This window comes from Henckelia pumila, chromosome 4 (assembly GCF_033568475.1).
Source record: "Henckelia pumila isolate YLH828 chromosome 4, ASM3356847v2, whole genome shotgun sequence".
NCBI classification, from domain to species: Eukaryota; Viridiplantae; Streptophyta; class Magnoliopsida; order Lamiales; family Gesneriaceae; genus Henckelia; species Henckelia pumila.
In genome coordinates, this window is record NC_133123.1 from 192,979,254 (window position 1) to 192,996,146 (window position 16,893).

The 16,893-nt window shown below is 38.7% G+C and overlaps 1 protein-coding gene across 1 annotated transcript; it reads left to right on the top strand.

Moving 5' to 3' along the window:
* Positions 1 to 13,613: 13,613 nt before the first annotated feature.
* On the top strand, positions 13,614 to 16,893 carry LOC140863235 (uncharacterized). Its single transcript, XM_073266521.1, has 2 exons — positions 13,614 to 13,842; positions 15,216 to 16,893. Exon 2 carries the CDS (start codon positions 15,263 to 15,265, stop codon positions 16,595 to 16,597), a length of 1,335 nt encoding a protein of 444 aa, XP_073122622.1. The 5' UTR covers positions 13,614 to 13,842; positions 15,216 to 15,262; the 3' UTR covers positions 16,598 to 16,893.

Below are 16,893 nucleotides of genomic sequence, written 5' to 3' on the forward strand. Positions count from 1 at the left end.
TGAAAAATGTGAAGAAGATTTGCCAAAAATTGCTGGACGAGATTTCTCTCGAAGAATTTTAATTCTTTGCAAATGAATAAAACAAGCAGAGATCCTTATAGGAGGAGCAGGTCAGACACCTTGGTACAAGGTAAAGACACCACCAATATATTTTCATGATACAGGAGCTGATATCCTATTAGGAAATAACTTCTTACAAATGTTTAAGAAGTACACACAAGACAATGAGTCAAGAAGACTTATGTTCTGTAGTAACCCAGATACCATTTTAAGACAATAATATTTTAAACATGATTAAGGGTTAGTATTTAACCAATTTCGGAGTGTTATTGGGCTTCAGAAGTAAAATTTGAGCTTTTTAATTTTGGGCCGGATAGTAAGTTCCGATCCCGGATAGTAAGCTCCGATCCTAGATAGTAAGCTCCGATCGGAACGGAAGCTCCGATCCTGGAACGGAAGTTCCGATCCCCAGCTGCCAGAAATGATCAATGACTCAGCCGCGAGTTTTGACAAGTGTCGATCATAAAGCAGATCGGAAGCTCCGATCGTAGATCGGAAGTTCCGATCCTGGCGTGGCAGACATGCACGCAATGAGCTGGATCGGAAGCTCCGATCCCGAAATCGGAAGTTCCGATCCTGGCCGAGAAATTTGGCTATAAATAGGGCCGTTCAGAGTTCATTTTCAATTACGAATTCCCGAGTTTCCTTCTTCAGTTATATAGTGTGAGATATACACTTGAGGGCCCTATCGGTTATAATAGAGGTTCTGGAATAACCAAGGTGTGGTTATAGTCATCCGGGACTAGCGACTCCAAAGGGCTAACTACGGACGAAGGTATGGTCTGGGAATCTATTTAAGTTTTGGGAGTACTTATTAGCTTAGTTAAGGCTTATAGAATTTATGTAGTGATACGGTGAACTTTTGAATATAGGCTTGGAACCTAAGATCTACTTTACTTGAACTAGCCTAGAGGTACGTACACATTGACTGAGATTGCCAGCGAGTATACATGTTTATATGTTGCATTTATTTGGCATTATTATGGCATGATGTATGATTTACCGTTTTCTATATCCATATGTCATGTGCATATACACGTTGAGCCTATACCTTGTTATACCTGACTATAGAGCCGCTCAGCTCTATACTCGATAGTCTGTCACTGAGAGTACCGCGACGGCGGGGGCATTTATGTCTGTCTACTCTGGTGTACTAGACGAGTGTGGTTGCACCCAGAGGTTGATCCGTGCGGTGGCAGCACTCATATGGCGCCGGTTCTGAGCATGACTTTTCAGATGATCTTTTACCAGTCATCATGTTGCATGCATTATATACATATGTTTACTCATGTATATGTACTGGGCATAGCGCTCACGTCCTAGTTGTTATCTTGGACACCCTATTCCATGGGGCAGGTCGCAGGATGGACGGAACTGGTAGTTCAAAGCAGGACTAGGGAACAGGAGCTTTGAGGAGTTTTTTTTATATACAGCATGATTTATTAGCTGTATAATGTTTACTTTTAAGAATTTTGATATGGTTGTATCACTACAGATTTAAGCCTGGATTATATTACTAAGCTGATATGTAAATTATGGTTACTTTTCCGCACGTTTTTACTCTGTTAAGTATTTTGCTGTATTAAGTTTAATGCAAGCTATTATTTGCCAGTTAGTAGGTGATTCCATGCAGGGTCACTACATTTTTGGTATCAGAGCATGCTTAGATTTTGGGATTAGTACTTGGGATTTAGTCTAGTCTTGAATAATTCTTGCGCATTTGGGATTTTAATGTGCAATTATTTTCAGGATATGGCTGACGAGAGTCATGGTAGTGTTGGCCAGGGAGGTGGTCATCATCATCGTCATCACCGCCATTATGATGATCATCATCGTCATCATGAGGGTAGACGTCGCTACTCTATTAATAAATTCATGCAAGTAGGACCGAAACCCTTAGTGGGAGGCGAGAATCCTGAACAAGCTAGAAGCTGGATGTCTAAACTTGAGAGCACGTTCCGAGCTTTCGAGTGTACTGAGGAGCAGAAACTGGAAGTTCTAGAATTTGTTCTAGAGGATAGAGCACGTTTTTGGTGGGATGCCAAGGTTGCTCAGGCATGTACTGAGAGAGGACAGGTGACTTGAGGGGATTTCTGTCGGGAGTTTCAGAAATTGTATTTTCCTCCGGCTGTTCGCCAAGCACGATCTATGGAGTTGCTTACTTTGAGGCAAGGATCAATGACTATTGATCAGTATCAGCAGCGATTTCTTGATCTGCTACCTTTCAGTCCCCATATTAATGCGAGTGATGCGTCGAAGTATGATATCTTTCTGCAAGGCCTGAACCAAGATATCTACTCTCAGGTTGTCGTCTGTGATGACCCGGTGTCTTATGAGACTTTGGTGAATCATTGCCGTCTTGTGGAGACCAACAACAGGCGTGGACAGTTGATGATACCAGCACAGCCTAGTGGATTTATTGAGCCTTGAGCTCAATCTGTTGTGCCATCTGTACCTACGTCTTCTTCTACTCCTACAACTTCGTCTGGTTCTCGTGGTTCACGAGGTACTTTCCGCTTTGGGAAGAAGAAGAAGAAGGAGGAGTTTTGTAGCCACTGTGGTGGGAAGCATCCTGCAGCTTCATGTCGGAGAGCTACTGGGGCGTGTTATATTTGTGGTCAGCAGGGACATCTGTGGAGAGATTGTCCTCAGCGTATGGGTTCTGCTAGTGGATCGGGATCACAGGTTGGATCTCAGGCTTCTATTGTTTCACGTCAGCAGCCAGCACCACAGAGTTCTTCTGGTTATCGTCCCTAGACTCAAGGGCAGGTGTTTGCTCTGTCTCAGGAGCAGGCTACTGAGGGAAGAGATCGCATGTTGGCAGGTAACTTCTTATTATGTGGTATTCCTGCACTTGTATTAATTGATACTGGAGCATCGCATTCCTTTATTTCTAGTCGCTTCGTTAAGAGACATAGATTACCTTACGTATCATTAGATATGGATTTAGTTGTATCTACTCCGTTAGAGCAGGAGGTAGTAACTAAGCGTCTAGTGATGGGTTGCATTCTGGAATTTGAGGGTAATGTGTTATCGGCTAATTTGATGATATTAGCGATGACGGATTTTGATTGTATTTTGGGAATAGATATGCTGACTTTGTATCACGCTACTGTGGATTGTTATCAGCGTCTGGTACAGTTTCATCCCGTTGAGGGTGATAGCTGGTACTTTTATGGTGAGGGTGCGCGACCTCCGATGCCACTTGTTTCGGCTCTGAAGGCATGTCATGTCTTGGAGTCAGGTGGGGAGGGCTACCTCATTTATGCAGTTGATATGTCCATGAGAAGTACGGGTATTGATCAGCTACCGGTTTTCAGCGAGTTTCCTGGTTTTCCTCCGGTTCGAGAGGTTGAATTTGGTATTGATCTAGTACCAGGAACTACGCCTATATCCCGAGCACCTTATCGTCTGGCATCGTTAGAGATGAGGGAATTGAAACAGCAGTTGCAAGATCTGCTTGATAAGGGATATATTCGTCCGAGTGTTTCTCCGTGGGGAGAACCTGTTTTGTTTGTCAAGAAAAAGGATGGATCGATGCGATTATGTATTGATTACAGGCAGTTGAATCGTGTCACCATCAAGAATAAACGGATTGATGATCTGTTCGATCAACTACAGGGAACTTCTGTTTATTCAAAGATAGATCTGAGATCTGGATACCATCAGATGCGGGTACGAGACTCAGATATATCTACGACTGCTTTCAGGACCAGATACGGGCATTATGAGTTTCTGGTGATGCCATTCGGTTTGACGAATGCACCGGCAGTCTTTATGAATCTGATGAATCAGGTATTTCGAGAATATCTGGATAGATTTGTCATTGTCTTCATAGATGATATTCTTGTTTATTCTCATGACAAGGATGAGCATGCACAACATTTGAGGATTGTTCTACAGACGTTACGAGATAAGCAGCTATATGCAAAATTGAGCAAGTGTGAATTCTGGCTTGATCGGGTAGTATTTCTCGGTCATGTGATTTCGAATGAAGGGATATCTGTTGATCCTAGTAAGATAGAGGCAGTGCTGAACTGGTCTCGTCCGACAACGGTTGCTGAGATTCGTAGTTTCTTGGGTCTAGCGGGATATTACCGTCGGTTCATCGAGAATTTTTCACAGTTGGCCAGGCCTTTGACTCAGCTTACTCGGAAAGATGTTACCTTCATTTGGTCCTCGGATTGTGAGGAGTCGTTTCACGAGCTGCGTAGACGTCTTACTACTGCACTTGTGCTAGCTCTACCTTCTGGATCAGGAGGTTATGTTGTTTATACTGATGCCTCTGGTCAGGGGTTGGGATGTGTGTTGACACAGCATGGACATTTTATTGCCTATGCTTCTCGACAGTTGAAGACGCATGAGAATAACTATCCAGTGCATGATCTCGAGTTAGCCGCCATTGTATTTGCGCTCAAGATTTGGAGACATTATCTTTATGCCGAGAAATTTGAGATATTTACGGATCACAAGAGTTTGAAGTATTTATTCACTCAGGCAGAGTTGAATATGCGACAGAGACGCTGGATGGATCTCTTGAAGGATTATGATTGTGAAATCAAATATCATCCAGGTTCTGCTAATCTTACTGTTGATGCCTTGAGTCGGCATGTGAGACTGTCTACACTTCAGACTAATAAAATATCTCATATGATTCAAGAGTGCTGTTTATTGAGTTTTACGCTCAAGCACAAGAAAGGGAGGAATGGGATTCGTTTGTATACTATTCTATCTGAGCCAGCATTGTATTCTCGGATCAGAGATGCTCAGATATCTGATGTTAAGACTCGGCGATTGGCACGTCTAGCCAATAGAGTTAATACATCTGGATTCCATTTTCAGGCAGATGGTTTATTGTGCCTATCCAATAGAGTGGTTGTACCTAATGTTGCGGAGCTCAGGAATGATATTCTATCTCAAGCTCACAGGAGTCGATTATCAGTTCATCCTGGAAGTATGAAAATGTATAAGGACTTGCGAACTAGATTCTGGTGGAAGGGGATGAAGCGAAGTGTGTATTGTTTCGAGATGTTTGGTTTGTCAACAGGTCAAGGCTGAACATCGACGACCAGGTGGATTACTGCAGAATCTTGAGATTCCCGAATGGAAGTGGGAGCACGTGACTATGGATTTTTTTACCCACTTGCCTATGACTTCACGTCAGTGTGATGCTATCTGGGTTGTCGTTGACCGTTTGACAAAATCAGCACATTTCATTCCTTATAACCGGGAGTATTCTTATGATCGCATGGCACGCTTATATATCTAGGAGATTGTACGATTACATGGGATTCCAGTGAGTATTGTCAGTGATAGAGATCCACGATTTACTTCACGTTTTTGGGGTAGTTTTCAGCAGGCGTTGGGTACCACTCTGAGTTTGAGCACGGCGTATCATCCGGAGACTGACGGGCAGTCAGAGCGCACTATTCGTACGCTGGAGGATATGCTACGTTCTTCTGTCATGGACTTTGGTTTATCTTGGCAGGATCAGTTACCTTTGATTGAATTTGCCTACAATAACAGTTATCATCGTAGTATTGATATGGCACCTTTCGAGGCATTGTATGGTCGACGGTGTCGTACTCCGTTATTCTGGGATGAAGTCGGGGAACGGCAAGTCGAGGGTCCTGAATTGGTGCAGCAGATTGTAGACAAGGTAGATTTGATCAAGCATAGGATCAAAGTTGCTCAAGATAGACAAGCCAGTTATGCGAATATTCACCGTAGGCCACTTCAGTTTGAGCCTGGTGAATATGTTTTTCTGCGAGTATCACCTTTCAGGAAGGTGATGAGATTCGGTGTGAAAGGCAAGTTGTCTCCTCGTTACATTGGGCCTTTCCAGATACTGGAGAAGATCGGAGATGTTGCTTATCGTTTGACTTTACCGCCATCTCTTTCCAGTATACACAATGTTTTTCATGTGTCGTTGCTTTGACAGTACATAGCTGATGAATCTCATGTGATTCAGTCTACTGATATTCAGCTAGAACCAGATCTGTCTTTTGTTGAACGACCAATCTGTATCCTAGACAGGAAGGAGAAAGTTCTTCGGAACAAGACTATACCACTTGTGATGGTATAGTGGCAGCGCCGAGGCGTTGAAGAAGCAACTTGGGAAACTGAGAGTCGTATGCGAGCAGAATATCCTGAGTTGTTTGCTTTGTATTTTTTATTACCATGTAAGATGTAATTACTGTTGTTGTAATAAGACATGGTTTGATGTTTCATATTGTTATCTTGATTTGTCTTTAGATGTTATTTCGCGGACGAAATATCTAAAGGTGGGGAGAATGTAGTAACCCAGATACCATTTTAAGATAATAATATGTTAAACATGATTAAGGGTTGGTATTTAACCAATTTCGGAGTGTTATTGGACTTCAGAAGTAAAATTTGAGCTTTTTAATTTTGGGCCGGATAGTAAGTTCCGATCCCGGATAGTAAGCTCCGATCCTAGATAGTAAGCTCCGATCGGAACGGAAGCTCCGATCCTGGAACGGAAGTTTCGATCCCCAGCTGCCAGAAATGATCGATGACTCAGTCGCGAGTTTTGACAAGTGTCGATCATAAAGCAGATCGGAAGCTCCGATCGTAGATCGGAAGTTCCGATCCTGGCGTGGCAGACATGCACGCAATGAGCTGGATCGGAAGCTCCGATCCCGAAATCGGAAGTTCCGATCCTGGCCGAGAAATTTGGCTATAAATAGGGCCGTTCAGAGTTCATTTTCAATTACGAATTCCCGAGTTTCCTTCTTCAGTTATATAGTGTGAGATATACACTTGAGGGCCCTATCGGTTATAATAGAGGTTCTGGAATAACCAAGGTGTGGTTATAGTCATCCGGGACTAGCGACTCCAAAGGGCTAACTACGAACGAAGGTATGGTCCGGGAATCTATTTAAGTTTTGGGAGTACTTATTAGCTTAGTTAAGGCTTATAGAATTTATGTAGTGATACGATGAACTTTTGAATATAGGCTTGGAACCTAGGATCTACTTTACTTGAACTAGCCTAGAGGTACGTACACATTGACTGAGATTGCCAGCGAGTATACATGTTTATATGTTGCATTTATTTGGCATTATTATGGCATGATGTATGATTTACCGTTTTCTATATCCATATGTCATGTGCATATACACGTTGAGCCTATACCTTGTTATACCTGACTATAGAGCCGCTCAGCTCTATACTCGATAGTCTGTCACTGAGAGTACCGCGACGGCGGGGGCATTTATGTCTGTCTACTCTGGTGTACTAGACGAGTGTGGTTGCACCCAGAGGTTGATCCGTGCGGTGGCAGCACTCATATGGCGCCGGTTCTGAGCATGACTTTTCAGATGATCTTTTACCAGTCATCATGTTGCATGCATTATATACATATGTTTACTCATGTCTATGTACTGGGCGTAGCGCTCACGTCCTAGTTGTTATCTTGGACACCCTATTCCATGGGGAAGGTCGCAGGATGGACGGAACTGGTAGTTCAAGGCAGGACTAGGGAACAGGAGCTTTGAGGAGTTTTTTTTATATACAGCATGATTTATTAGCTGTATAATGTTTACTTTTAAGAATTTCGATATGGTTGTATCACTACAGATTTAAGCCTGGATTATATTACTAAGCTGATATGTAAATTATGGTTACGTTTCCGCACGTTTTTACTCTGTTAAGTATTTTGCTGTATTAAGTTTAATGCAAGCTATTAGTTGCCAGTTAGTAGGTGATTTCATGCAGGGTCACTACATGTTCACTACAATTTGTGATCATAAAATTATCGTTCAAAGACTCAAAGTTGCTTTTTATCGACAATTGCCGATAATATTTCGCAGCCAGCGTGGTGATAAGGGACAACTTTTTCACCCAAAAATGAAAGATCCAAGAAGGTTTGGAGAAACCATGTTGAAAATAACAACAGAAAAAGAACTCCAAACAGAGGATATGGAGCTTCTCAAGGTAACTCTAAATCATAGAGATATAGAGTTAGAAAATAAGGTATCCCTTGAAGATGTCAAAAAGAGGCTCAAAGAAAGTTATAATGAGCATCCTTTGGCATGGTGGGATAGAAATCAACTCAAAGCCAGTCTTACTCTAAAGGAAGGCAAAGAGTATGAATTCGTCAGATATAAGCCTATCTCGATGAACATAACAGATCAAAGGGATATGAGAATGATTATCAAGGAACATTTGGACCTTGGTCTAATCAAAGAAGGAGTTTCACCATATAGTAGCCCAGGTTTTCTGGTCAGAAATCATGGTGAAATAAAAAGAGGAAAACCCAGGTTAGTTATTAACTACCAAGGTATTAATAAAATCCTGGAGTTTGACGGGTACTTCATACCTAGTAGAGAACATCTAATTAGCTGTGTACGAAATGCTAGAGTGTTCTCAAAATTTGATTGTAAGTCTGGATTCTACCAGATAAGAATGGAAGAAGGTAGTAAGAAATTCACAGCCTTCTCTACTCCACAAGGACAGTATATTTGGGAAGTTATGCCTATGGAATTGGCTAATGCACCCCAGATATTTCAAAGAAAGATGGATAACTTTTTTAAATATTATTTCAACTTTATGTTTGTTTATATTGATGATATTCTTATAGCATCAAAAAATATAGACGAACACGTTAAACACTTAGAGATTTTCTCTAAAATTTGTAAACAAGAAGGACTGGTGTTATATGAAAAGAAAGCAGTCATAGAAACAAGGAAAATTGAATTCCTCGGTATTGAGATTGATGAAACTGGAATAATTCTACAACCCCATATTGTGAAAAAGGTAAAGAATTTTCCAGATAAACTCAAAGATGTAAAACAACTCCAGAGTTTTCTTGGAGTAGTTAATTTTGCAGGGATGTTCATTAACAATCTAGCAATGTACAGAAAGGTGTTCAGTCCTTTGTTAAAAAAGGATTCTAGGTTTATATGGACCGATGACCATACTAAAGGGGTAAACCAATTAAAAGAGATATGTAAGAATCTCCCAAAAATGGCTATACCCGTAGATGAAGATGATCTGGTATTATTTACGGATGCCAGCGACGATTGGTGGGCGGCAGTCCTTACCAAAATCACTCCAGATGGGGAAATACCATGCAGATACTGTAGCGGTCTTTTTTCAGAATCTGAGGCCATTAGATGACATATCAACGAGAAGGAATTTTATGCGGTTAAAAGGGCTTTTGAAAAATGGCCATTATTTTTACTTGCTAAAAAATTCACTCTGAAGGTTGATAACACCCAGGTAAAAGCTTTCCTAAAGAATAAGATTAAATCTAAACCTGAGAAAGCTATGTTATTAAGATGGCAAGCATTATGTCAAAATTATATTTTTGATATTGTTATTATTAAATCTCATGAAAATATTCTTGCAGATTTTTTAACAAGAGATGGAAGGCAGTGACGTGGATTCCATCCTGAAAATGCAGAGGCATCTCAGGGAACACCTTGGGTTGCTTCAAAACGAGTTCAACCAGTTAGCCATTAATGCTGAAATGGCCGGCAGGTTACAACAAGCTGATCGGATCAAAGTATCTAATCGAATTACAGGATGTATGCAAGCTCAAACACAACTATGGGCTGCTATTCAAGGGCCAATTATGAAGGCTATAGAGAAACCATTGGTTTCTCATAAACAAGATATACTAAAACCATTGGTTTTAAAAGAACAAGAAATACAACCACCGGTTGTGAAACAAGATGTTGAGGAATCTAAAACTCAAGAAACAAGAGCTAATCTATCATCAGCCTTTGATGATCTGGATGAAGCAACAATTGATGAGGATAACTCATCAAGTCAACCCTCCGCCTCTGGGGTAAAAGAGGAAGAGATCAATCTTAGGCCCAACACTGACAAGGGCAAATCTAAGATTGATACTAATCCATCTATTATTTCTCCATTCCAGGTTTATCAACAGAAGTGGGAGAAATTGAATACAAGGAATGAAATCAACCCGAATACTTGCAGGATTGATGTTGCAGGAATATATCCAAGGGTTTGGCTAAAAAACAATGTCAATCCTAAAGATGTAAAACTCTGGTATGAATTTGGGGCTTTGGTCTCAGTTTATACAACGTTACCAAGCTTTCTGGAGATATCACAATTACCAAAATGGATTCAGGAAGCAGTCCAAGAAACATGGGCAAATAATGATCATTTGTCCAGAGGAGATGTGCTTGAGTTATATTTTTTCAGTGCAGCTCCAGAACCAACAGTGAAAGGATCACACGAACCCTTTCATTTTATCAAGCTGAGGAGACCTGATATAAACAGTCATAAATTTATCAAGGATCCTAAAACTGAAGAAATACCCTTGGTGTCCACTTTCGGGGAAAATGAGATCTCAACCAGAAGGGCATGGAGTATTTGGGTCTGTCTTATTGAGATGGACAAAGTCAAGTTTCCATTCAAATTTTATCAGAATTCTGTGAACGGATCGTTCCTGTTGAACACAATGACAGGAAAAACTACAGCATTTGCGGAAGAACTCTTCGAAAAGAAGAGAAATCTTTTGTGGAACAACAAGCTGCCGGGGAGTAAAGAAACTCGCCGAAAATTTTGTAACATGGCTCATATTGGACGATGGTCAGAGAATATCTGCCCAGAATGCCCAAATCAGAAGGAGCCAGAATTTGGAAAAACTTTTAGACCCCAAACGGATCGAAAGGATTTTTCCGAGACAAGCAAAGGTGGACAAGGACCACCAAAGATGCGTTTTCACAGGGGTCTACTTCAAAAGCAAAAGATGCCCCGAAAACAATAAAGCAGGCATGTGAGGAGAATAAAGCCAAAAGAAAGTGGCAGGCATGTGATTCCTCCACTAGAAAAAGATGCCATCAATAATGGCATAAAAAATTCAAGACAGCTGCCTCCTCCACCAGTAAAAGATGTCATCAATAATGGCATAAATAAATACAAGACAGCTGTAAGATTCCCTGAAGTTTCTCGGTGAAACGAGTGGAACTACAGCTATAAATACAGGCATTTGAGGAAGCTGAAGACATCGATTATTTCCTTCAGTTTTCTTACGAATAAAATTGTTGTAATATTTCTCTTTCTATTGTAATAAGTTTGCGTTTATGTATTTCAAGAACGAGGCTACTATGAGTAGCTAAACAAGTTGTCTTCTCCTCTTCAAAGGAGTTGATTTATGTAATAATATTATGTCTGAATAAATTTTCTAAAGTCTCTTGTTTTTTCATGTTCATGTTTTATAATTAAATTTATATACCATACGCCTTAAGGTAGAAAACGAATTAAGGCTATGCTGGGTGTCGTTGAAAGAGCTTGTGCAGAAACCATCTGTTGCGACTGCGTGGTTGGAGTGTGAGGAGCACTTCGTAAAACTCGGCAGGTATGACCCGACGACATTATGGTCAAAGAGGTATTTAAATTTGATTCACTTTACGGAAGCATGTTGGACCCTAATCTAAAGTATATAGGCTGGAAACCTTGCGCAACCAATAGTTCTTCACGACATGAACTGGTTCGATAGGTAAAACAATGCCAAAGTACAAAAGATTAGTTAAATACTTTTTTAATCAAAATTGGGGACCACTAGAGAGTGCAAACTAAAAAATTTGAATGTAGGGAGTTAGGAGAAATTTATGTTTAGGTTTAGGGATTTTAAAATAATTACCCCTTAATCCAAACACCTAATATTTTATAATTCATGTGTGAGTGATATTTATTTATTGAGAAAGATTTGAAAGATTCTATGTTGTATGATCGATTTTAAGACATCTTCAACCCTCCTCTTCATTATAGAAGAAGGTTGGTTCTCCAACCCTCTCCAAAAGCACTCTCTATTTTGAAGATTGCTACAGTGATCTTTCATTTATGGAGGATCACTGAAGATTTATGTGGAGGATAACATTAATTACAAAAATGTCATTCTCCAAATTACATAAAAGTTCTTCTGTAATTTTTTTTCCATTTTGATCCATTTCATTTTTTAAAATTTTTTTAATTAATTTCTGTTTTCCATTTATTTTATTTAGTTTTAATTTATTTGAAGTGTTTTTTTTTCATAAATTAATTGTAATTTTTATATTGGTTAAAAACATCAAATGGAAATAATGAACTATGAAAAAAAAAACAAACAAAACACAACACAACACAATTTAGTACAAATATTTTATTCAAAACACAATTTATCACAAACATTTATTGTCGAATTAATTTAACTTAGAATATATAATTATTAATATATTACATAATTTTTAGTTGAAGCTTATCGAATTAATTCAATTGAAATATATATTATGTAATTATTAAATTATATATATGTATGTTGTAAAAGAAAAAAAAATGAGTATTTGGTAATATTTAGAAGATATGGATTGAAGAAATTCCTCCAAAATAGATATCTTTGAAAAATAGAGAATAAAAAATAGAAGATATGGGTACCAGATGTTTTTGTAACAACACATGTTTGCATTTATTTCAAATCGAATCTACCAGAAATTTGATTTCAAATTATTTATCATTGTCAGAAGCCAACTTTAAAGTTAAATTCAGTCATATGGAATTTGAATTTGACTCTATTATTTATTATTTTATTTTTGAGCAGTGATTTGATTCTATTATTGAACTCAATAATAAGATCGTCTTCTGATATTAAATTAAACATCTCAAACATGTTTAAACTCGATCAGAACTTACAGAAGCCATACGGCGGGATAAAAGAGTTGCATATCCATGGAAGCCCATGGGGTTACTAATAGATTGATTGGGCTATCAGCCCATTTTTGCCTCATTCAAAGACCAGAAGGTCGATGCTTGCATATGGGGCCAAGGCCCAGATAATTGGAGCACTATGGAAGGTTCAATCAATCTCAAACGGGGCCCCCAAAAAGACTATTCAGATGGGTCAAGAAATATTGCCTCCCATATATTATTCATAATCGAAGGTTTAGCAATACCCTCCTCCCTAAGTATTTATACGATGTGGCCGATGGATTTTGTTTTATTAAAAAAATATTATGGTTCATTTACGGTCCACTGATTATTATGTCATTGGTCGATGTATTTAATATTATCAAAAATATTTTTATATAAACAAAGTAAGAAAATATTCTCTCTCTGAACAAGGATGAAAGATTGAAATCATGCAAGGACAAGCAGATAAAACATATTACTAATTAATGTTTTCAAATTATTCCAACTATACGTGATCACCGAAACATAATTGACTGAATTTATAAATTATAATGGTTTGGGCTGAGTATTTGAATAATAAGTTTCAAATCAGTTTATATTTGAATTAATCTGAAATTTTTGTCAGATTGATTATCAAACAAAAAAATATATAGAATATTTAGCTTTAAATATAACTTTAGATTACATTTCCACTTGAAAGAAAGATTTAAAATGACTTCACTTTAGCACATTATATTATATTTGGAAAAAAAATTATAAATAATGGGATATATTCTTGAATTTATTCTCTTCAGTTGCATTTTATCAAAGAAATCAAAGATTTTGTAAAAAGTAAACATAATAATTCTTTTTAAAAGGGCAAGAGACGAGACTGTTTCCTCTCTATAGGCGGACATGGATCCTTACCCGTAACCCGACCCAAAATGTTTCTGAAAGACGCGTGGTAGACCTCTCTGCTAGCAAGATCCGGATTGTTTGCGGTGCAGACCCGAGTCCATACTCGGAGCATAAATCGGATACTTGTCAGAGTAGAAACTAGTTTGATAATTGAATTCTGCTTCAGAAACTGCTGAAATCTGTCTCTTTTACTGGTCAAGTTTTTGCTGTCATCCTCTTCAGGTATTTTGTCCTTGTATTCTGTTACTCTATACTTTAGCTGCTGATTTTAGGAACAATTTGATGGTTTCTTGGGTGCCGAAGTGAATGTTGAGTGAAATCTTGGATCTTTTGACTTGGGTAATCCACTTGTTACGTTTATTGATTGTTTGTGGAAATGGGTGGTTGGAATTTGCCATAAACATTTATTCTGACTTCATTGACTTGGGATTTTAGTTCAATAATTTGTTGATTTGTGCGGTTGAAGCTCATGCTTTGTGGAATATCTCCATTTGCTTTCTTCTTCTTCCTTCTTTTTTTCCTGTGATCGGATCTTTGACTTGTGCTTGTTTCAACATGGTTCCCGGATTTTACAGTCCTGTATTTCTCTTTCTGTAAGAGATATCGAAGTAGTAAGAGGAAAATTTGAGAGTTATTAATACGAATCTAAGTCCGTCAAAACTTGTACTTAGATATGAGGTATCATTTTACCATTCAAATCCGAAGATTTTGAAATTCTGGAGTGTTAATTTGGTAAAAAAAAAAAAACGAGCTAGTGGTAGGGGCATAATACTGATTTCAGCCATTGCATTTCACTCTTCGTTCAGCCTATGCATACTGCAAGATTTTTTATATAGTGACAGAGAACTTGCATGAAAATAGATGAAAATCAGTTTTGATTAAAAATACTTAGGTGGTTATGAAGCAGAAAGCAGAAAGGGCTTTCCCGTGAAAGGAGTTCAATTATTTTGAGTTCTGCCTAGAATTAAATCAATCTTTTACTAGTTTGGAATTATGTCATTTGCTCAACAATGTAGATTTTGTTAGTAGTGAATCATTCCTTCCTTAAGCTTGCCATGGGCATTTGTTTTGTGCATCAATCAGAGATAGGTCTCGAAAGGTAAAGTCCTTGACAAGTCCACTGTCTCAATGTATTTAATTGTCGAAGCTTGTATTTAAAGAAATGAAGAAGAGAAATGCCTAAGTTTCATAAATACGACTTGAGCTGTGCGGTGCAACCCCCATATATCAGGGAACCGTGTCTTTTTCTTTTTCTTTTTTTTATGTTTGGACTTTATCTTCATGTTAGATAACTACGGGTGCATATTAAAAGTTTATTGCGGAAAAAAATGGATGTTCACAGGCTAAATTATGAATTTTTTATGCAATGGGTTTTGTGACATATCATGATTGTCCGGTGATGTTTGCCATGTTAGACTTCTATGATTGTTCTGTCTATGATATTGGCAGGAAGAACTGCTCAATTCCATTAAAAGTTACAATCAGAGTCCATTGACGTAATCTTTGGAAAAATGCTAGATTTTTTTCCTTAGTATGAGTAGTTTTTTCTTTTATATAATATATTTTAATGTTGTGGCATGATCTTGTGCACTCAGCATTGGGAAATGAGAAGTAGCGAATAAAACGTGTCAAGGAAATCATTATGTCCAGGCAGACTCCCACTAGGAACCAGAGATCCAAGGGAATCAAGGTTAAGCATGTTCTGCAAATCTTTTTGTTACTTGCTGTTTGTTTTTGGTTGATATACCAAGTTAAGCACTCCCATGATAAGAAGAAAGAATTTGATGAAAGTGATGCGAAAACCTCGATTATCAGAGGAGGTAGTGACGGTTTAATAAGACTTGGTAGAAAAGACATCCATCCCCAAGAGGAGGATACTATCACTAAGAATGAGAAGCATGAAGAAGAAGCAGAAGAAGAGGAGGAAACAACTGGAGTTGTGGATGAAAATAAGCATGAAGAAGATGAGTTGGAAGACAAGAAAGTTGAAGATACTGAGAATGAAAAAGTGGAAGGTGGAGATGACTTGATAGAAGATCATGGACAAGAGAAGTTAGAATCAGAGGTTGACCGTGAAGAAGATTTTGTAGATGGTGAGAAGGAGAGGGACGAAGATGATGAGAATGAGAATGAGAATGAAGAAAAAGATTTCGAAGATGGACAAATGGAGAAGGAAAGTTCCATAGAGAAAGGTGATCATGATGGTGATGATACAAGTACCCACGAGGCACGCGAGGAACATTACAAGGCTGATGATGCTTCGAGTGCAGTAACTCATGATACCCAAGTAGAGACTACTGAAACTGAGAATCAAAATAATGAAAACGGTCACAAACAACCGGATGACATTTTGGAAGAAACTGTTATGGGTGAGAAGAGGAAAGAGTTGGAGGAAGGTGGTGAAATGGTTCTGGATGAGAAACATTCAAATATAACAAGAGGTGAAGATAAGGATATTGTGATGGACGGCTCTGAAAATGACTCGTCTCTTAACACCACGGTGATGGAAGTCTCTGAAGATAATTTGAAAACAGACAACAGCTCAAGAGAGATCTCGACAGAGGCGCGTGATCAGGAAATTCTATCTGAGGGTGCGTCTTTGGAAAGACCGAACTTGCAAAGTATTGATGTAGAGCGGGCCGACAATTCCACTTTAGTCATGGATGATAGACATATTGCCTCTAATTCGACAAATCCTGATGAAACCAAAGATGCAGAGTCGAGCACCCTGAAGTCGTCTGAAATATCTAATAATACAAATGATGCAATTGATGCTGAGAAATCTGACGCAGATGATGGTGCAAATGTAATCATGGAATCTGAAAATACCGAAAATGCCGAAGAAATTCAACAGGATTCAATTGATGTGTCTGATTCTTCCCATTCCTTGGAGGAGACAGACGCCCGCTTGGATCCTGATACCCTCCCCGAGATACAAACTGAAGGTAGTAATACTGAAGATGCTGCATCAGAATGAAGTATCTTGGTTCTATTACCCGCATCAATTCCCTTGAATTGAAGTCCTCACACATGTTTCCTTTTGCAAACACAAATATCTCAAGAGTACCCATTTTGTGTGTAATGTTTCTTACCATCTGGAGAATCTGCTGGTAAAATGTCGAAAAGATGAAGCTATTTCTTGAATAGCTTGTTTCCTTTGTGTCAGGTTTCTATTTCCTAGTTCTCTATCGTTCGATCACCAGAGCAAGAACTGTGTATATTGTGCGTTGTACTTGTATGCACAGTATGTTTTTATCAAGAATGTCTTAACCA